The following is a 22,736-nucleotide window of genomic DNA, read 5'->3' on the forward strand; positions in this document are numbered from 1 at the left end:
ATATGTTTTACTGAATTTAAAAATAACCTTCAGCAGTTTTCAGAAAAGCAGATGTATAGGTTATTTCCATTTAGAGAAAATCAAATATCTGCAATATCCTTGCCAACATTTGTTTCAACTTGTGGGATTTTAGCAATCAGGTTCTATTTTAAAATCAGTTCATCTGACTGAAATATCTGCATGCATCTTTACATGGGGAGAAACTGTTATTAAGTTCCTAACAGCCAAGACCAACAAGACTGAGTCAAACTGTTCCTAGCTTAAACCAGTCTGCCTGCACTCGGGTAATGCAGTTGTGGTACTTTTTGATCTCTACTTCAATCTGGGAATAAGAAGCTTAATTTAAAATAGCAGAAATATTCCTTACTCCTCACCTTGAAAAAGAGAAGCTTCACTTTCAACATTTATCTCCAAACTACTGTACATGTCTCCATTAGAAATGGGCCAATATTGTAGAGTTCAGACCAGATTTAGATCTGGATCCAAACTGTCCCCGAGGATGGGGTTGTCCAGAACAGGGTTTGGTTTGGGCCCATTATAGAAAGACCCAATCCACAAAATTCAGATTAGAACATCCCCAGTGTTCATGGTGACAGGAAGGTATCAGATTCAGGGTTCTGAGATATAGACTAGATGTGGTCCTGTTTTTTCTCTGGAGTTGGAGTTGTTACCAGGCATCAACTTTAATGTCTTAGATACAGTTTCCACAAACACATCTCACAGCTTCTAAGGTAATTTATGATGGGATAACTCAAACTGCTGTATTTAATGGCCCCTTTATAATATATACTAGCATCACACAGTTGAGAGGAGGCATAGATCCAAGTGACAGAATTTTATACAGAGTGATAAACATGTCGTTGGAATGAAAGGATGTTCAAGCAATTTTGACAGTGGTACTGCAAGTCAAACTAGAACAATGTATTGTGTATTTGTGTACAGTCACCAACACTGAGAAGTAATGGAACAGTAGATGGGAAACAACAATCTCAAGTACAATGGCAGATAAAATTGCAGTCATAATCATTAAAGAGCGGACATTGTCTTAGAAGATCTAGCTAGGTATTTACAGGACCTCCATCAGTGGGGTACTGAGCAACTAAGATGGGACAGCTATGCCAAAGACCAGTCTTTAACTAATTGTATGAGAAAATGATGGTTGTTAAAGTGAAATATACAGTGATGTCATTCTCATGAATTGTAATAACTAAGGTGATGGAAAGTTATTGTAGGGTAAATTTAAAAAGAGGTTGCAAGGGGAAGACAGGATTACCTAGAAATGTTCTGCTACATTTACCAGTTATTTTCACAGGAAAATATGTATGCCTAAGAAGTAGATCTGGTTGAATTATTCATTATGAATATATTGCAAATGTAGCTCCCATTTGTGAATCGTTTACAAACCCATCCCAATTTTTACAGACCTACTCATTATTCATAAGCATTCACCAACAGGTTGGATGAACAATTTTCATGGTTGAAAAACTACTTTTGGGTGAATTATGTTTTCACGTATGAAATGTGAGATAAATAACCAGTTATGCTACAGTTCAAGAAACTTTTGGGATTCACAAACTTTTTCATGAATATCTGGAAATGGTCCAAATACTTGAGAATAATATAATCCCATTATTATATTTGGTGTTTTATTTGCAAGTATATTTGTATATTTTTCTTTTCAATTATTTCATCAGCTTTATTAAGAAGTATGAAGTAGAGATCAGGATAAAATGATAATAGGAGGCTTCAACTTTAGCTGTTTTGCAGAGTGAGAAGAAAATTGCAGCTGTAAAGGACAGATTTACCATTGAGTGGAAGAAAGGAGTGGAGAATCAAGTCCTAGATATGTAGACTGCAGTGGAGAACTGATAGCACCTTCCCTACATATGTATGCAAGACAAGGACACATTGAGTAGATTAATTTAGTAATCACTTCACTGTGACAGAAATGCAAACAAAGTTCACAAGAAAAACAAGTAGAGAATGATTGCAAATTCAGATGAATGTGCACAGATAAACCCAGCAAAACAGATTTTAAACAAATTACTATCACAGAAGAATAAACAATTTACCAAGTGATTTAATAGACTAAATGATCAAATAATATGATAGCTCACTATACAGAATAGCACCAGGAAGTTAAGCAATAAAGTCCATTTAGCCTTATGAAGAAATGACTGCATCACAACTAAAGGGAGGCAGAATTTGTCTGGCCTTATCCTAAAGAATGGCAGCTCTGCTTTGTGGTTTTGGTGTGGGAGGAGAAGAGGAAGAAGGCAAAAACTGCTGCAAAAGGTGCTCGGTGGTCAGCTTTGAAGCAATGTCCCCGCTGCCCTCCACACCAGGAATGTGCATAAATGTACAAAACCTAGATGGGGCAAGTCTCTATGTCCAAGCAGCAAGGAAGCCAGCACCCACCCTCCTTCCCCTAGTGGAGGCGAATGGCAGGCTGGGTTAGGACCTGCTGTGGGCATGACACTAGTCGCCCCATTTAAAGGGAGGCTGGGAAGGAATTTTTCCCAGACCACCAGAATTGGCTTCAGTGGAGTGTGGTTTTTTCACCTTCCCCACAGCGGGTGTGTGGATGGACCTTTTTTGGTGAATAGAAAAGGCGGCAGGCCATAGGTCGCAACTTATTGTGTAATATTGGGCGGATGTTCAGGGCAGGTACTCCATAGGGAGGGCAGCCAGTGACCAGATAAATGGCCTGGTAAAGGACTTAAAAGGAGGTCGTGGATAAAGGAACAGAATAGGAGAGGGGGTTCGGGGACTCCTCTGATTGGTATGGCAGGGAGCCAACCCGCCCTGTTCTCCTAGCTCTCCTTAACCTTCTTACAAGGCTGGTGGATGGTAAGGTCCAAGCCATGGGTCGGCTGGGGGACCTGGATGGAAACAAAGGGGGGGGGGTGGAAGTCCCGGACAACTGATTTGAATAAGCATAGATCTGCCTGCACTGTACACTTTATCTGCTGGGTAATCCCAGACATCTATATAATAAAGTTGCGGCCTGATTAAAACCCATAGCAAGTCTCCTGTCCTTCTTGCGGTATACCCAGACAATGGGGCCAGAGAAGCTATGGGATACTCACTGAATCGTCTTACAAAGAAGGTGCCTGGTCCTAAGATAAGAAAGCAAGATTTACTGAAGCAGAAGACTTTCTTTACACTGGAGTAGATTATGGACATTGTTGATGGTGTCCACCAGGGTCTAAGCCATAAGGGAAAATAAGACAGGCTCTGGGACAAATCAGGCCCTTCTTTACCAGATCCAAACTACAATGAACTAGAAAATATGCATATAATACTCAAGCCTTTTGGTTTAAAGTTGTATAGATTTTTTCCCCCCATGTTGCTTGTTCATGGGCTGCTGGACAAAGTATGGTATGGTGATACCTGCATAGGCTTCCTCATCTACTTGAAACCTCACTTTCACAACCCACCCTGCCACTATTCTACTGCTGAGTCTTCCTTGAACTGTAGCTACCAGCAGCAAAGTTCTACTTTTTCTGTCCTGTGCCAAGAATATAAAATTATTATTTATACTGTGGTAGTGCCTAGGGACCCCCAGCCAAGGCCCTCAATGTTCTACGCACTGTACAAACACATAAGAAAAAGATAGTTTTTGCTTTGAAGAGCTTAGTGAATGCCAATTAAAGCCAGGAAATAAATAGCTTGCTTTCCCTATCCTGTGTGTCTTGATACAAATGATTACAGTGTGTCATGAAAAAACACATGACTGACAAATAAAAAAAATGGGGGAAAATATGAAAAATAATCTGTGCATTTTTTTCTCTCTTTACAGATAAGCAAAGATTAGGAAAACAATTGTGGAGACTATTCAGCAGTAAATACATCATTAGAGACTAACTGCGTAGTGTGGTAGTGCTGGAGCATGAACTACCATAGAGCCATAAAATTAAGAATTGTAAAATATCTATGCATTTAGACCGTTTCTTGGCCAGGGAAGTATTGCTTCCTACATTACAAATTCTAGTGATATGTCTAACTTAGAATATTCCAAAGGACTGCCTACCATAAGCCTTGGGAAACTGTTCCACTACCTAACATCTCACTGTCAAGGCATGGGGAACTATCATGGATAAAATAAGAATGTTCCTTATCTCCTGCCCTCCGCTGCTTGGACCATTCCTAGAGCTGAATCAAATCAGAATATTTTCTTGTGGTAAGGAAAAGTTCAATACAGACTGTACCCCATTCCCTTCCCTCTCACCAACATACATCTACATCCCAGAGAAGAGATGGGATAGTTCTAATTTACCCTATGCCCACATAAAAGAATAATCTATTCTCTCCCAAAGTCCACATTAATACAAGCGCCTGTGCATGGTCTCCATCCACAGTTATCCTGCAGAAGCACAGAAATATCAGCCTAAGAATACTGTGAGATTTAAAGGAGCAGGTGTAGCAGAACCTAACAGTGAGCTTCTGCCTTTCACTACTGTAGAAATGGTGGGATGGAGCCCCCTATAATATTTCACTTGGGACTTTATCGGAGCAGGTCTACCCCGAAACACCATCCCATAGGAAGCAGCAGAGGCAGTAGGCAATTCACCGCCATCTCAGAAAAGCAGGTGAGAGGAAAGGTAGTCTATCAGCCATCCCCCTAAAATAGCACAGGGGAACTCACAGCTACTTGTATAGAAAATAGAATTGGGAGGGGGTCCTACTAGCCACTTCCTCCTTAGACACTTAGCTTTCCTACAGCTATCGGAGCCTATTGGAGAGAGGAAAGATTGCGTTAAGAGGAAAGAATGGGTCCTTGAGGAACATCCATAGGTTTGGATAGCAACCTTAGGTTTGCTCTGAATCCACACTCCAAACCTTCAGAGATTAAGCCATCTCTAATATGGACAAATGCCAATTGAGGACTATGTTAAAATGATCAAACTTAAGTTATTTCTTCTGCAGAGTGAGATTGTTATTGCTTGTTATTTCTATGTCTAAATAATGAGGTGTTGCGATACTACAGTAATAGAGTCCATAAAAACAGGCAGGCATGTAAATGGGGTGGGGGGAAGGGCTGAGATAACTATTTCACTTCTGACCTATGCCACAGAAGCCTGCAGCGTCACAGAAAAAAATCATATTGAATATTCAGTAGAACAAAAAAGTCACTTATCCATTGTATTCAGACACTTGTATCACAAGGACAGTTTACATAAATAAAACACCAGGCTCATCCGAGGATCATGTAGTCCACTTGCTGGGTCATCAATAGCAACTTAAATTACAAGTGAGTTGGGACGAGCATCTAGTAATCTGGTTAACACATTAAAAAAAGAAGCAAAGAAATAGCACATTAGTCAAAGTCATTATCAGAGTTGTCCAACTCTATCATGGCTTTGTAATTAAGTAGTTTTATCTCAATTAGTACATTTCAAATTGTCCTAACACAGGAAACCAGCCTACCTATGTTTCAACAGGAAACATAAAAAACAGTTGAAACGTATCTACATCTTGTTGACAGAAGGATACTGATTATTTTTATTTATAATATTTATATTGCAGTAGAGTTTACAGGCTCCAATGTTCTAGGAGCAGAACAAATACAAAGCAAATATTGTACATGCCTTAAAGGGCTTATAGTCTCAGGTGACAAGTGATATATGAAGGGAAAGGGAATGTGAAACAGTTAAATATGCACCATTTTTTTTACTAACATATACACTTGCTATTTTTTAAAATTGTCAATAGATAAGAGTAAGTTTCAGTTGTCTCAGACTGCCCCTTACACTAGCAATTATTACCTGACTGATGTCTTATAATGCTAGCAATGTAAATTAGGGCTTGATTAAGATTTTCCTCTGCTTTTTAGCAACTTCCAAACACTTACATTTTACTGTTTTTTTTAAAGCAAGTATATAATAATGAAAAACAAACCAAAAACAACATCTGGACATAAATAGCATGGCATATGTATAAGAGAACGTTCAGTCATTCTAATTCCTGCACTAAAGGATTGCTGGACATATTTCCATGAAGATACAGATAGTGTCCTCTAATTCCTCTTATAAGCCTATTCCTGTCAATTAAATATTATCTAAAAGTCCCTATGGAAGTGCTTATTTGAAGCTGATGTTGGCATCAGCATTTTACTCTTTTTCTATCCATCTGGTTACACACTGAATTGTCGGCTATTCTATCAATACCTGCCTTGAAACTGAATGAGTAAACAAACACATCAACAACAAAAAACTTCAAATCCAAAATAACCAAGACATTCAACTCCAAAATTAAAATTTCTTCTAGCTCCCAAAACTCAGATTGAAGAAAACTACTGTATCAAACCTTTAAAATGTTGTAAACCATCCCTAAAGTGCCTCCCCACTCCATATGCACATTTATACACACACCCTGAGCACACATACTTTCTCCATTTCCCCTTCCCCCATGTTGCTATAAATTAATGGAAAATATACACATCCTTTTTTTATATTGTAAACTGCGAGTTTCAAAGCTTAGTATTCTAAATGATTTTATATGCTATTTAACCTATAGAGCTCAATTTTAAAATGTAGGTGCCTTAATAGGACATGTGAATCCTTTATCTGAGTAATGACTTGAGCAACAAAACGTGCAAACCGATTGTCCCATAAAGGTAACCACATTAGAAAAACTGGCTGCTGTATACATATAACCATGCAAGAGTTCCATTATTTTAAAGCAAAACAAAGTTCTCTTCTCAAACCTCTTTTTTCCTCATGGTCTTCTCTCTTCTCTGTGTAACGTTATTCCATTTTACACATACACTTAGCTGTGCCATAACTGCTTCGTTTAAAATGCATAAAAGCTATCCACAGCTCAACTAAGAATGAAACAGTTTTAGTATTTTCTGATCCACACATTCACCGGCAGTATGATAGCTCCAAAAGCAGACATCTGATTCTTGACATTTAAAGATACAATACTGGTGAAAAATAGTGACGCCTTATTAACTGCAAACAGCTTGTGAGGGAGTAGGTGATGTACTCTTAAAGTGTATAATCAGAACAAGCAATCATTACACCCTTTCAATTTTATATTTTTGAATCAATGCCATAAGAAAGAGAAATAGCCAGAGATACAAATCTGGACACTTTACAATAACTATTTCATCTTTTCAGCTAGCAGGTTTTTTTACTGGTATATAAAAGATTAAGACATCTCAAAGTTTCCAAAGGGTCTCTAATTTTCATAATAAAATAAGAACTAATGAAGGCAAACCCTAAAATTACAGAAACAAAAGAATGCGTATACTGGTAACCATCAGTGCTGGAACTAATGGTGTGGGGGGTGCTGCAGCATCCCCAGGCTTGAAGTGGTTTCCTTTATATACAGGGTTTATGGTTTGGTTCAATGGCTCTCAGCACCCACACCAGAAAAACTGTTCCAGCACCTCTGCTGATAACATCCTGTTGAGTGACATTGTAATGCTAAATACAAGCAAAGCAACCTCCAATTCCCTATTTCCCTGCTATGACTGCCTTTTGAAACCAACCCCCCAAAAGCTCTCATTCTTCCCACATGGAAAAAAAAATCAGCCTGTTGCCCACTGGAAAAGTTCATTTGAAACACTGACTTTTAGCATTAAAATGCAAATTTATTTTAAATTTTATCTGGATTACCATCTCTCTTTTCTACATCCAATGACCTCTCAAAACGTGATAGACGATGACCTCTGAAATATCAGAGTAAAAAAAATCTGCAAAAACAACAATTCAGTAAACTGCAGTCAATGCTACATACTATACCTGAAGGTATTGACAAGACCGCTCCTGTTGACATGTCTCTGACTTCACTAGTGTCTGATCCATATTAACTGAAGCTTTCTGGTAAACCTCGTGGGCTCTGCTCACTGTCAATGTAGAGGACCAAGAGCTTTTCTTCATTAACTGGGGATCCAAATTCAAGGGCAGGTTTGCACAAGTAGAGCATTTGACATCATTATTGCTTTTGGATGACTTCACAGTATGTTGACTTACAGTATTATAGGCTTCCATAAAGTACTGAGAAGTGGAACGATCGGGGCACCTTCCCATAGTCATAACCCCACTGGGACCATGATAAATGCAAACATCATTGTCCAAGTTGTCATCTGAACTCCACCATCCTGGTGCATTGGATCTGGACTTGCCTTCTAACCTCCTTTCTTTACTCTTGCTACGCTTCCCATACCTCATAGTCTGTGTTTCCTCTGGGCTTGCTTTGCCACCATTCACACTTCCCTTTGATGGTCCTTCAAGAGAATGAGACTTTGTGAAGAGCTTTTGAACAGAGTGAACTAAGTGGCGGATCCTCCCTGGACTGTCATTGCGATGTTCCACGGCAGTTCGTTTGTATTGTAAGGTATGGTAGCCATCTCGATTAAGAGGCAACTGCCTTTCAAACTGGTCCAAAAGATTGGCAGGAATGCGATTAGTTTTGTTAGCTGTTCCATGGGGAACAAGAGCACATTCGTCTTTATGTTCATGGTGGGAACTGTAATGTCGCCGAGGAAATGTGCTGCTGGCAATTTGATCATTATAAGGTACCATGCATTCTGCCTGAAAAGAGTTCCTCTGAGTATAATAAGGGTGATCGGCAGGGTGAGGGTCCACTGGATTTAACAAATATGGTTGCCTGTCTGGGTGATGTGGCAGATTGTCACATGGAGGGTCACAGGTAATCCCATGATGATGACTGCGGTTGCTGGATAATCCTTTCATTATTGATTTAAAGAGTGTCCCAAAGTCATCTAATATGTATAGTTATGTTACAGACTGATCTCAGAGAAAGGCCTAGAAGAATGGAAAACAACAGAAGATGTGAGATATTTAAGCCACTCCAGTAATTAACATGCATATTTTTCATATAAATTGCCTTTAATATCAGAAATCTTACACACAAAATCCGTTCTCACACCCCTTTTTTAGACAATTGGTCACTCCTTATGCATGGCCTTACATCATCACAGAAAGGATAGCTTTACAAATTATGAAAAGTGAACTTGTTTCCCTGGAAAATCAAGTGAAAACTAGACAAGGGAAGATTTTCTTCTGTAAAACCCACCATTGCTAACTAACTGCAGTAAAAATGCTGTAATCTAGCCTCTAAGGCCCCAATCCTACAAACACTTACACATGTGTGCAAATCCTTATATGTATATTCAATGTGTCCCAAATTACTCACATGCATATTTGCAGGATCAGGCCTGAATTCATTAAACAAAATCATGCTCTTTCAGAACATTTTCTGGGTTACTTATGGTCCAATGCAAAGCACAGAGAGGTCAATGGGAGTCTCTCCACTGACTTCACTGGATATTGGATCGGGTTCCAAGTGTACTTTCCATTCAATTCATGTCTTTTCTCTACTCAAGATTGTAAGCATCTTTTCTTTCTTATACTACACTAAGAATAAATCAGATGATTTATATTTCAGCATGAGACTTTATTTCTTCAGGGGAGAGAAGCAGTGTGGGAGACATGCATCTGAGTTGGATAGTCTGTGTCTTTGCACAAGTGCAGAGAAAAGGTCAGGGTAACACAGTTAGAAAGACCCAGAAACTTCCAGAAATGGTGTGGTAGTTACCAGATATGGTCAGTAGCTGTTCTAAGGCTCTATCTGATGTTTTCATTGTGGGCAACTGGCCTGGCAGGTGATAACCTAGTCATCCTCTGAGAGCTGACTCAATCAGAGAGCAAGTGGTCTGTGGGAGGGGGAAGGTTACAAACAAAAGTTCAAAACAGCCCAGCAGACCCAGCAGTTAATTGACACAGGACCAAGAGGAAAGTCTGTATGAGAACACCATAAATTTACATAAACCACCGTATGTTGTTTAAAAGTTATTCATAGTACTCCAAATACTATTTACAAGGTGTTTTTGCACGCATTAAATGTTTGTTTTTAGTAAGAGTATGGTATGCGCTCTTTGAAATCGACTGGGAAGTATTAACATTCATTTATATGGAGTTTACATACAATAGCCCTGAGGTTTAATTCTGTGTAATGCTTTTTGAAAAGTCCAGAAAAGACAGAACCCTGGCCTGTGCTTGAGCAAGGAGTAAAGCTGAGGTGCAGGAAGAAGGCGACTGTCATAGATTTATACAGTATATTGTCTGAGCACTCCATCCCTTCCCCCATCCCCAGTACATAAGCACAATATCAAATCAATAATAAAATAATAATAAAGGTTGCTGACTCCATGAAAACATACGCCAACTGTAATAGTTTTACAGTACACACCTTTGGGACCATTACATACCTATTGACTTACTCCTACTCTTTACCAGAAATATTTTAGACTTAGAGCGGACTAGTATTTTGCTATTCAGACTTATTCTCATAAATTTTCAAAGAACTAAAGTGTTTGAGTAACACCTCTCCCTCTAAAGTCAATGGGATTTGTACAACCAAATCTTTTACATGGCTTTTTTAAATGTAAAAGACTATATTACTTGAGTGAATTGGAAACATTTGGCCTCAGAGTGACTTTCAAAGGTTACAGTACTACCACTAGCAACCAGATATATTCTTTAGCTCAAGTGATTCAATAACTACAACCTTTCAATCTACATGTCCCCAGTTCATATCTCAACAGTGGCAAATTTAGCCGTCCAAAGGACCAGTTGGAGTAATGTTGCTGCAACATCTACACCGCTAATGTATGAATTGCTAATGTTGCAAAATAATTCCTAGCAATGTCTAGGAGCTGGTGCATAGAAGGGTGATGGAGCAGCATTGGGCTTTTTTGGGGCATTCTTGTTGTGCAGTCTCTTTGCAGTTTCTTTAACATAAGTAAACTGGAACTTTTCCACCTTCACTATTGTTTCCGTTGGGGCTGATAATGCATTGTATCTCTTGGAACACTATTTCAGTCTGAGTCTTTCTTGGGAATGTGGAAAGATTTGTGTAGCAACTAGAGTGGCAACTATAAAGGTATTTTCATCATTAGACTTAGAGCGGACTAGTATTTTGCTATTCAGACTTATTCTCATACATTTTCAAAGAACTAAAGTGTTTGAGTATCACCTCTCCCTCTAAAGTCAATGGGATTTGTACAACCAAATCTTTTACATGGCTTTTTTAAATATAAAAGACTATATTACTTGAGTGAATTGGAAACATTTGGCCTCAGAGTGACTTTCAAAGGTTACAGTACTACCACTAGCAACCAGATATATTCTTTAGCTCAAGTGATTCAATAACTACAACCTTTCAATCTACATGTCCCAAGTTCATATCTCAACAGTGGCAAATTTAGCAGTCCAAAGGACCAGTTGGAGTAATGTTGCTGCAACATCTACACCGCTAATGTATGAATTGCTAATATTGCAAAATAATCCCTAGCAATGTTTAGGAGCTGGTGCATAGAAGGGTGATGGAGCAGCATTGGGCTTTTTTGGGGCATTCTTGTTGTGCAGTCTCTTTGCAGTTTCTTTTAACATAAGTAAACTGGAATTTTTCCACCTTCACTATTGTTTCCGTTGGGGCTGATAATGCATTGTATCTCTTGGAACACTATTTCAGTCTGAGTCTTTCTTGGGAATGTGGAAAGATTTGTGTAGCAACTAGAGTGGCAACTATAAAGGTATTTTCATCAGGTAAGTGTTTATGTTTTAATGAGATGTAGACATAACATCTACCGGAAAATCAACCACAAAGAGACTTTCTGAAATAGCATTAAATTGGTCTTGATTTAGCAAAGCCGGTTTTGCATTAACCAGAACATATTTTATATTTTCCTCTGAATCTCTAGCAAGCAAGAAATGTTTCTCAATATGCTACAGATCTGATGTGGATGTGCTACATTTCACTCTTCTATACCACCTCTGTGCAATGCAGAAAATGTTCATTGTCCGGAGACCTTGAATGCTAAAAAGTTTTCAAAATATCACAAATGGCATTTGAAATATTCAAACAAGATGAGCTTTGGTTTACTCAAATAGAGACATGACCTAAAGTACTTTTAAAAGCACTAAAAGAGACTATGTTCAGAGCTCAGGTCTTGTCAACTACACAGTACTTAAAGTATGCGGCAATTCTAAAGAACACTTTACAGTTTTAACAACTCTTTTACAAATATGATCTATTAGGCTGTGGAACAGCCATGATTCCCAAGGGAAATGGTAGTAGCACCATTACTTGAGTCATTTAAAATGCAATTTGACAAAGAATATACTGTCAAGAACAGTTCTGCAAAATGGACCTGATGACCAAATAAGTCTCCCCCATTCTTTAATATAGAATCATAGAATCATAGAATATCAGGGTTGGAAGGGACCCCAGAAGGTCATCTAGTCCAACCCCCTGCTCAAAGCAGGACCAAGTCCCAGTTAAATCATCCCAGCCAGGGCTTTGTCAAGCCTGACCTTAAAAACCTCTAAGGAAGGAGATTCTACCACCTCCCTAGGTAACGCATTCCAGTGTTTCACCACCCTCTTAGTGAAAAAGTTTTTCCTAATATCCAATCTAAACCTCCCCCATTGCAACTTGAGACCATTACTCCTCGTTCTGTCATCTGCTACCATTGAGAACAGTCTAGAGCCATCCTCTTTGAAACCCCCTTTCAGGTAGTTGAAAGCAGCTATCAAATCCCCCCTCATTCTTCTCTTCTGCAGACTAAACAATCCCAGCTCCCTCAGCCTCTCCTCATAAGTCATGTGCTCTAGACCCCTAATCATTTTCGTTGCCCTTCGTTGTACTCTTTCCAATTTATCCACATCCTTCCTGTAGTGTGGGGCCCAAAACTGGACACAGTACTCCAGATGAGGCCTCACCAGTGTCGAATAGAGGGGAACGATCACGTCCCTCGATCTGCTCGCTATGCCCCTACTTATACATCCCAAAATGCCATTGGCCTTCTTGGCAACAAGGGCACACTGCTGACTCATATCCAGCTTCTCGTCCACTGTCACCCCTAGGTCCTTTTCCGCAGAACTGCTGCCGAGCCATTCGGTCCCTAGTCTGTAGCGGTGCATTGGATTCTTCCATCCTAAGTGCAGGACCCTGCACTTATCCTTATTGAACCTCATTAGATTTCTTTTGGCCCAATCCTCCAATTTGTCTAGGTCCTTCTGTATCCTATCCCTCCCCTCCAGCGTATCTACCACTCCTCCCAGTTTAGTATCATCCGCAAATTTGCTGAGAGTGCAATCCACACCATCTTCCAGATCATTTATGAAGATATTGAACAAAACGGGCCCCAGGACCGACCCCTGGGGCACTCCACTTGACACCGGCTGCCAACTAGACATGGAGCCATTGATCACTACCCGTTGAGCCCGACAATCTAGCCAGCTTTCTACCCACCTTATAGTGCATTCATCCAGCCCATACTTCCTTAACTTGCTGACAAGAATGCTGTGGGAGACCGTGTCAAAAGCTTTGCTAAAGTCAAGAAACAATACATCCACTGCTTTCCCTTCATCCACAGAACCAGTAATCTCACCATAAAAGGCGATTAGATTAGTCAGGCATGACCTTCCCTTGGTGAATCCATGCTGACTGTTCCTGATCACTTTCCTCTCCTCTAAGTGCTTCAGGATTGATTCTTTGAGGACCTGCTCCATGATTTTTCCAGGGACTGAGGTGAGGCTGACCGGCCTGTAGTTCCCAGGATCCTCTATCTATGAATATAGGTTCACACTATAAAGCTTGTCAAATGGGGGCTTCAACCATGCAATAATGTTGACAAAAATCCCTTCATTATCATATTGTGAGCCTTAAGATTACATAATAATAATAATTATTTTAGCGCTAACAAAATACAAGTTCACCACACAAGAAAATGATCACAACATTTCCACTCCCAAAGATCTTACAATCTAAAACATAAACCTAAAGGAGATGGGGTGAAGTAGAAAAATTCAGAATGGTGAGTGAGCAACTTTTATTTTTTAATTATTCATGTTATTATGAATTCCCAACTTGTGGGTATTGTGAAAGAAGCAATTTTGCAGAGGAGAAATTTGACTGAGAAGGGGTGGTTGTAGTGTAAGAGTTTGAAGACTTGATAAGAGGCCATTCCATGCATAAGGCAGCACGGAAGAAGTCATGGAGATGAGAGTGAGGGAAGGAAATGAATGGTATATACAGACTGGTATCACTGGTGGAGTGGAGTGGTTGTGGGAAGGAGCAAGAGCCCCATAAGAGGAAAGGTCTGATTTGTAGGCTGCAGCAGAGCTGAGTGGGAACTAGAAGGCAAAGATGAAAAGTTTAAACTAGATGCGGTGTGCAAGATGGAGGCTTCAAAGAGATAGAAGATGTGGTTTGAGTAAAGGCCAAAAATGTATTCTATATAATGTAAAGTAGAGTAGAATTTTTTTTATTCTTAACCCTTAGGCTGCTATTATATTAAATTACAGAGGTCCTTACATTGCACTGACTGTTGTGAAAATGATAATGCTGAAAATACCTACCCAGAAAAGAGCACCATTCTTTTATCATATATCAAATATCTAATTACAAAGATATGTCCCATTGTACTTTAATTATTCTGCTACTATATGAGGATCATACAAAAACAGAAAAGTATCAGGCTAAGTTGGTGCGCTAATGTACATTACATTGAATAAAGCATACTGGTCATATATTTTCCCTATATTACAGAGGTTTATAGTGCTTCTACTACATATTTAAAGGACTATCCTTATGAACAGTAAAAAGCACATTTATTTTCATTACTATATAAACTCCATTCAGAAAATACTTGAAACACTGACAAACAATATTAAACAACTGCATCCCCTCATCCCATTTGGAAAATGATTTAATATGATTTTACATAATAGAATTGGTTAAACCTATCAAGGAATTTTTCAGTTCATTAATAGCCAATGGAGAATCTGATCATATCACGAGTAGCTGAGATGAGGAAAATTGAGTTTGTGCTGTATTGTTATATCTTTGCCAAACCAAGACTGTTTATTCAATCATAAAAATAATAAAGGATCCTTTCTGAAGATCTTACAGATTTATAAACAATGGAAATCACAGCTCTGTAACTAGAAGAACAAAAGACCACTCGATAGCATAGTGAGGGATGACATAATAGAGAAATAAAACATTATCTTGTAAGGCTGGAGAAGTCTAATCTTATTCAGAATCAGTATTATGTTTGGTTTCAGAGTAGCAGCTGTGTTAGTCTGTATTTGCAAAAAGAAAAGGAGTACTTGCGGCACCGTAGAGACTAACAACTGTATTTGAGCATAAGCTTTCGTGAGCTACAACTCACTTCATTGGAAATGAAAATACAGTGGGGAGATTTATATACACAGAGAACATGAAACAATGGGTGTTACCATACACACTGTAACCAGAGTGATCACTTAAGGTGAGCTATTACCAGCAGGAGATCGGGGGTGGGGGGGAACCTTTTGTAGTGATAATCAAGGTGGGCCATTTCCAGCAGTTGACAAGAACGTCTGAGAACAGTGGGGGGGAAACATGGGGAAATAGTTTTACTTTGTGTAATGACCCATCCACTCCCAGTCTCTATTCAAGCCTAAGTTAATTGTATCCAGTTTGAAAATTAATTCCAATTCAGCAGTCTCTCGTTCGAGTCTGTTTTTGAAATTTTTTTGTTGAAGTATTGCCAGTTTTAGGTCTGTTATCGAGTGACCAGAGAGATTGAAGTGTTCTCCAATTGGTTTTTGAATATTATAATTCTTGATGTCTGATTTGTGTCCATTTATTCTTTTACGTAGAGACTGTCCAGTTTGACCAATGTACATGGCAGAGGAGCATTGCTGGCACATGATGGCATACATCACATTGGTAGATGCGCAGGTGAAGGAGCCTCTGATAGTGTGGCTGATGTGATTAGGCCCTATGATAGTGTCCCCTGAATAGATAAGTGGACACAGTTGGCAACAAGGTTGCAAGGATAGGTTCCTGGGTTAGTGATTCTGTTGTGCGGTGTGTGGTTGCTGGTGAGTATTTGGTTCAGGTTGGGGGGCTGTCTGTAAGCAAGGACTGGCCTGTCTCCCAAGATCTGTGAGAATGATGGGTCGTCCTTCAGGATAGGTTGTAGATCCTTGATGATGCGTTGGAGAGGTTTTAGTTGGGGGCTGAAGGCGATGGCTGTGGCGTTTGGTTATTTTCTTTGTTGGGCTGTCCTATAGCAGGTGACTTCTGTGTACCCAGACAATCCTACTGTCAGGGTGCCAATGCCTGATGATGGGGCGTCCAGGATTTCCAGGTTTATGGATCTTGGGTAGCAGATAGAATACCCCAGGTTGGGGTTCCAGGGGTGTGTCTGTGCGGATTTGTTCTTGTGCTTTTTCAGGGAGTTTCTTGAGCAAATGCTGTAGTTTCTTTTGGTAACCTTCAGTGGGATCAGAGGGTAATGGCTTGTAGAAAGTGCTGTTGGAGAGTTGCCTAGCAACCTCTTGTTCATATTCCGACTTATTCATGATGACGACAGATTGACAGAGCCAGAAGAGTACCCAGAAGTCACCTACGACAGGACAGAAAATCATTTTCCAAATGGGATGAGGGGATGCAGTTGTTTAATATTGTTTGTCAGTGTTTCAAGTATTTTCTGAATAGAGTTTATATAGTAATGAAAACAAATGTGCTTTTTACTGTTCATAAGGATAGTCCTTTAAATATGTAGTAGAAGCACTATAAACCTTTGTAATATAGGGAAAATATATGAACAGTATGCTTTATTCAATGTAATATACATTAGCGCACCAACTTAGCCTGATACTTTTCTGTTTTTGTATGATCCTCCTATAGTAGCAGAATAATTAAAGTACAATGGGACATATCTTTGTAATTAGATATTCGATATATGATAAAAGAATGGTGCTCTTTTCTGGGTAGGTATTTTCAGCATTATCATTTTCACAACAGTCAGTGCAATGTAAGGACCTCTTTAATTTAATATAATAGCAGCCTAAGGGTTAAGAATAAAAAAAATTCTACTCTACTTTACATTATATAGAATAAATTTTTGGCTTTTACTCTATCTGTATCCATATCTTTAGATACTGCTGATCACTCCCTTCTCCATGGCAGCCTGTTTTTCCTTGGCTCTGCCCTCTTCTGGTTCTCCTGCCATTGTGAGATCTTCAGCACTGTTTTAGGTGTTTCTTTTCCTCCCTGATACCTTCTTTATAGTGGTTATTTGTTAGTTAGTCTCTAAGGTGCCACAAGTCCTCCTTTTCTTTTTAGTATTATGTTTGCCACTGTTATTTTAAGTGAGCAAAAGGAATAAAAACCCATTCATACTTATTTCTGACACGGTAGGACCACACATATTACAGTACACAGTACATATATCAGTTATATGTTGGAATGATTTAATGTGATGGAACATTGTGCCCTAAATTATTCGTATGCCACTAGCATGGTTTGGAATCAAAGTGGCATACAAAACATCAGAACCTGAATATACAAGTTTTACAAGCTTTCAAGTATTTTATGCACATACACTCTATTATGGTGTTTATTTGTATTAACTGATATACAAATCATCTATATTCTGTGTTTATTAATGTGCAGTGCTTTCCAGAGACCTGTTTCCTGTTTTATATATCTGTGGAAACCTCTCCCTTTTAAAAAGATTTAGGGATATGTAGCATAGCCTCTCCAACTTTATCTGAGAAAAATCACACAACTACGTTACCTGTGTTTCATAAAAACACATGAAGAAACTATTAGGTAGCAACATTCTTTAGCTATAATCATGTGCAAATAAAATTTATAGATAAGGCTGCGAGTCTGTCACAGAGATCGTGGATTCCATGACTTTCTGGGATCTCTATGACATCTGCATCAGTCGATGCAGACAACCCTAGGGCTAACCAAGCAGCTGGGGTGGCCCTGGGGTGAGCCACACTGGCTGCTGCTGGACCTAGGGTGACCAGATAGCAAGTGTGAAAAATCGGGACGGGGGTTGGGGTTAATAGGACCCTATGTAAGAAAAAGCCCCAAATATCGGGACTGTCCCTATAAAATTGGGACTCTGGTCACCCTAGCTGGACCCAACCCTGCTCGGGGGGGCCAGAGCTAACCACAGGGCCCCCAGAGTCTCACCCTTAGCAGCAGCAGCGCCTGGGCCCCCATAGAGCACCTAAAATTTAGTCAGGGGTATTTGTAGTAAAAGTCATGGACAGGTTAAGGGCCATGAATTTTTGTTTATTGCCCATGACCTGTCCAGGGCTTTTACTAAAAATACCCATGACTAAATCATAGCCTTATTTATAGAGAGTAGGTAATACAGCAGAGTAGAGCAGTAAATATAGAATGTAGAGTTAACATTTGTGTATTCTGATGTATTCAGAAATAGGTTATAGTTAGTATCAGAGGGGTAGCCGTGTTACTCTGGATCAGTAAAAGCGGCAGAGTGTCCTGTGGCACCTTATAGACTAACAGACGTGCATCCAATGAAGTGGGTATTCACCCACGAAAGCTTATGCTCCAATATGTCTGTTAGTCTATAAGGTGCCACAGGACTCTCTGCTGCTGTTATAGTTAGTGTCTTACAAAATACTGCATTATAAGTTAGATGTTTCTTTCATGTGGACAATATATTATATGAAGTAAATACTGATTTTTTTCTAGTAAATTCAGAATTTGATTATGCAACAGTAAGATTCATAGTGAGACAAACTCCATAATATATAGAAGTACAACTGATACTTACAGAGGGCATTTGAAGGAATCACCACATAATTATATTTGTATTTATATATTGCATATTTTAAATACAGAAAAACTCCAAGGAATTGAGAATTTTATGAGCAACAAGTGAACATGAAAACTGTATTAGCAATATACAATATTAAGACCCAATAATTACTTTGTATGAAACGTATGATTTCCTATTTAAGGGTAAAAGTCACCTAAGCCACATTACGTAATCCCTGCAGTACATATCTGTTGAGAAAATGAGGGCCAGACTGCTCTGGAGGTTGCATTTTCTTTGTGCAGTGAACATAATTCTTTTGAAATATCATTCAGTGAGTCACAGCCTGATTTTAAAAATCTCATTTTCAGACAGGGTCAGACTAAAACTATGGCTCTGATTCAGGAAAGCACTTACGCACCCTTCCTGTATAGGGATGCTGTCCTGAATTGGGATCTCTGTGTCTAAAAACAGGATCGTCTTTCCAGAAGGTATTATGTGTGGCTATTTGGAACATATGAACACATTTCCCCCCGCATCCCCCCTGCCCATATGCTTTTTAATGTTGTCATCTATAAGTTCTTGCATTTGATCCTATTGTATCCATCCTGGACAAATGAAGGAAATTCTCCTTATCCTCATACTAAATCCTGAGGATTTCATCCATATACTTAATGTGTGTCAGCAAAAAGAATAGCTGTTAACAGAGAATACCAGGGATTGAAAATGCTGCCTCAAGAGTTCTAACCCCTTACAAACACAGGAAAAATACATTTGGACTGAGAATCAAACTGCCATAGACTCCTCAGACATAATATAGAACACTGATCTCCCAGGTCTCATAGACATTAAGGTCAGAAGGGACCATTATGATCATGTAGTCTGACCTCCTGCACAATGCAGACCACAGAATCTCACCCACCCACGGTCTCGATATTTTACAACCAGTTGTTCAGGACTGGCCTTTCTATTGGCTTTAATAATGTCAGTGTTACATCACAATAATATAAATTAATTGTATTATATTATATATAAATAAATACAAGGATATGTATGTAAAAATGTGCCCATGTAGTTTGTTAAAAGTATCCAGAGTCCAACAAAAGGAAAATAAGATGCCACATTAAGTTTTCCTAATCCTTTTTGGCATATGTCCTGTGGTGAAATGTGTTTAGGGTAAAAGTCTCAAAAGAATGCATAGATTTTGGTGCCATGCCAAGTAGTCAGACCAGACAAATAACGTTTAAATTATAATGACAGCTTTGAACAGCAGAAGGGAATCCTCAAGAGAAAGGTTCTGCTTGTTCCAAACAGATAGATCAATAAATGGGAGTATCTTGAAGAAGACAATCACACTCTGGTTGATCTTTGAGGAGTGTATTGAAATTGGCATAGTAGTGAAGGAAAACTCACAACAGAGAGAAACAACAGGATGATGTGATTAGAATGAATGGATTATAACAAAAACACTTTTTTTTGTTATTGTCTACTTTTCCTGTCTGCGTTATCACACCCCAACATTTTTAAGTTCACAAGTGACTGTGGTGAAGGGTGCCCAATACTTATATACCCTAGAATGTGATCGCAAATGACCCACTGCATTAGATACACCTAATGGAAACAGCTAAGCATACACTTTGGGGGTTCTAAATATTATATCCACATAGGAACCAGATTTTCACTAAAATGGGTGTTTATGGTGAGACAGTATTGAAGTCCAAGCTTATGTTATCTGCCTCTGGTAGTTTTTTGTCTCTATGGCTAATAATAAATTAATTCTCTGAGTGTGTCACTAAGATTGTAGTCACTGCAAGAACCTTCTAACACATAATTAATCTGTGAGTCACATTCAAATACCATTACAAAGTCTGCAAAAGCTGCAACAGTGTACATGTCTGCGACATTTTGACATATTGGGACTGAAATTTTAATCATGTTAGATGTGCAATTATTTGGATTGCATGCACAAATCTGGGAACTGCATATAAAAATGGCATACAGTGATAATTTTCACTCCCATTTACCTCATTCACACACACACACACACACACACACACACACAATTGATCCTTTATGTTTCTAACTCAGGTCCATTATGATAAATAACGATATACTATATAATTAGACTGCTTGTAGTCATGCATTTTCTGTGGTATTTAAGTACAGAATCTGTCTCTCAGGGTAGGGTGCAATTGTATGTAGAATTTGTGGTACTGTAGGTCCATCACAGATTCATAATTGCCATTTTCTATTCTTGCCTTTCAGGAGGAAAATGACCCAGCTGCTTTTGATACATTAAAATGTCTAGATGAGCAATATATTATGTTACACACATTATTATATTATAATTGGAGGGCTTGTCTTGTTATGAATCTTTTACTATGGTTACATAATCAAATTCTTAAATTACTAGAAATGTGTATGTACACACACACACACAGAAGGATGAGTATAGTGTATGTAGGAAAATATATTAAATTTTACTATTTGGGAAACACTATGTGAACATACATTTGAAGACTATATTGTAAAGTATATGTATAAGAAGATCAGTTTAAAGTTGCATATGAAGCTCTAATTCTATTTTCTGACTTTTGAATGCTACCTTAGCATTCTGTTAACAGTGTTACATGAAAGCTCAAGAGGGATATTTGAGGAGAAGAAAAGCAAAATACCATAATTTGGAACTATATGGTTATATACCACTTGGCTGGTTTGTGTCATTTACCTCACTTCAAACCTAAGGATAGGCAGAGTACCTGTTTTGGATGGGAATTTTAAAGATCGTTCACTTATTGTAGTGGCACAGTGATCCTCTATTATTTCACAGCTAGACTTCAAAAAGGGAAAGGAGAATCTGGATCATTGCGTGCTGGTCTCAGAGCATTCAAATGATTGGAACTGCTCAGGATCACACAAAGAAGGAACCTGTCTTGAATTCTCAGTAGAGGCAAGTACCAGAAAATATACCCAGGATATCCCAACAACACTGAAGGTCTTGTGAACATGGAAGTACTGCCACAAGAAGTGTTACATTAAGAACTTACATGCAGAGATATGAAATGATTCATTTTGTATACATTATTCACTTAACTTTTGAAGGCTTGTGTTTTAAATCAGAACGCAATGCTCAGCAGATAAAACCTACATACAATACATGTAATGTACAATACTATTCTTGTAAAAGTCAATGTGATACAGCATGGCTAAAGGGCAGCAGGAGAGTGTTAGAAGGGAGCCTTATTCCTGTAGAGGAAAGAAAGTTTGCTGTAGATTAATTAAAGCACCTGAAGCCAATTAAAGCACCTGAAGCCAGTCACCTGATAAAACCCCCTGCTTCAATCAGACAAGAAAAGGAGTTGAAGCAGAGTGGATTGGTGTTGAGCAGAGAGCAGTTTGGAGGAGTTCAAGTAGAGTGGATTGATGTTGGAGCAGAGAGCAGTTTGGATGGAAGCAGAGGAGAGTTTGGAGAAGTGCTGTGGTGGGCTAAGAATGCCAAGACCCTAGGTAAAGGGACACCTGGTTTGTGCAGAGGGAGGGCAGGAAGCCCCACAAACTGAAGGGTAGGAGAGGGAAGTAGCCCAGGGGAAGGAATCGCTAGTTCAAGAGGTTTACCGTTATCTCTAGGGCCCCTGGGCTGGGACCCGGAGTAGAAGGCGGGGCCCTGGTCCCTCCCTCTCCACTCTCCTCTAGAACACTAGTGGGGTAGTTAATACCCCAGTTCAGGGGCGAGAAATGGTGCCCTGATCCCCCCACAGGAAGAGAAAGCACAAGACCCATCAAAGTGGTGCTGGCAATTTGCCACAGTCAGGTATTTTAATGTTGTCAAATCCTAGTCATTTTTTTTTAAAAAAGGTCACCTTTAATTTATATTATAAAAGCAGGATTTGATCTGAGTCATCCAGACACTACTACACTGATCAAAGGCCATTGTGGTAATCAGTAATAATTTTACAACAGAATAATGAACACTGCTGATCAAAGCCTACATGGGACTTCCACCAACATTATCCACAATTGCATCTGCAGATTACTAATCCACTTTCTGATAGCTAGTTTAATAGTCTTAGCTTTGTGAAACTCTGTAGCATTCAATTTTTGCAGCAAGAAATTCTGACCT

The 22,736-nt window shown here is 39.0% G+C and overlaps 1 protein-coding gene across 2 annotated transcripts in view; it reads right to left on the reverse strand.

Annotated features, from left to right (window-relative positions):
* The window catches only part of DLGAP1 (DLG associated protein 1), a 640,732-nt gene that overhangs the window by 216,716 nt on the left and 401,280 nt on the right, over positions 1-22,736 (reverse strand). For both annotated transcript variants that reach the window (XM_038393158.2, XM_038393157.2), the window contains one exon: positions 7,752-8,777. In XM_038393158.2, the coding sequence (XP_038249086.1) occupies positions 7,752-8,705 (954 nt within the window). In that variant the 5' untranslated portion in view covers positions 8,706-8,777. The remainder of the gene's footprint in view (positions 1-7,751; positions 8,778-22,736) is intronic.

This window comes from Dermochelys coriacea, chromosome 2 (genome assembly GCF_009764565.3).
Source record: "Dermochelys coriacea isolate rDerCor1 chromosome 2, rDerCor1.pri.v4, whole genome shotgun sequence".
Classification (NCBI taxonomy): domain Eukaryota; kingdom Metazoa; phylum Chordata; order Testudines; family Dermochelyidae; genus Dermochelys; species Dermochelys coriacea.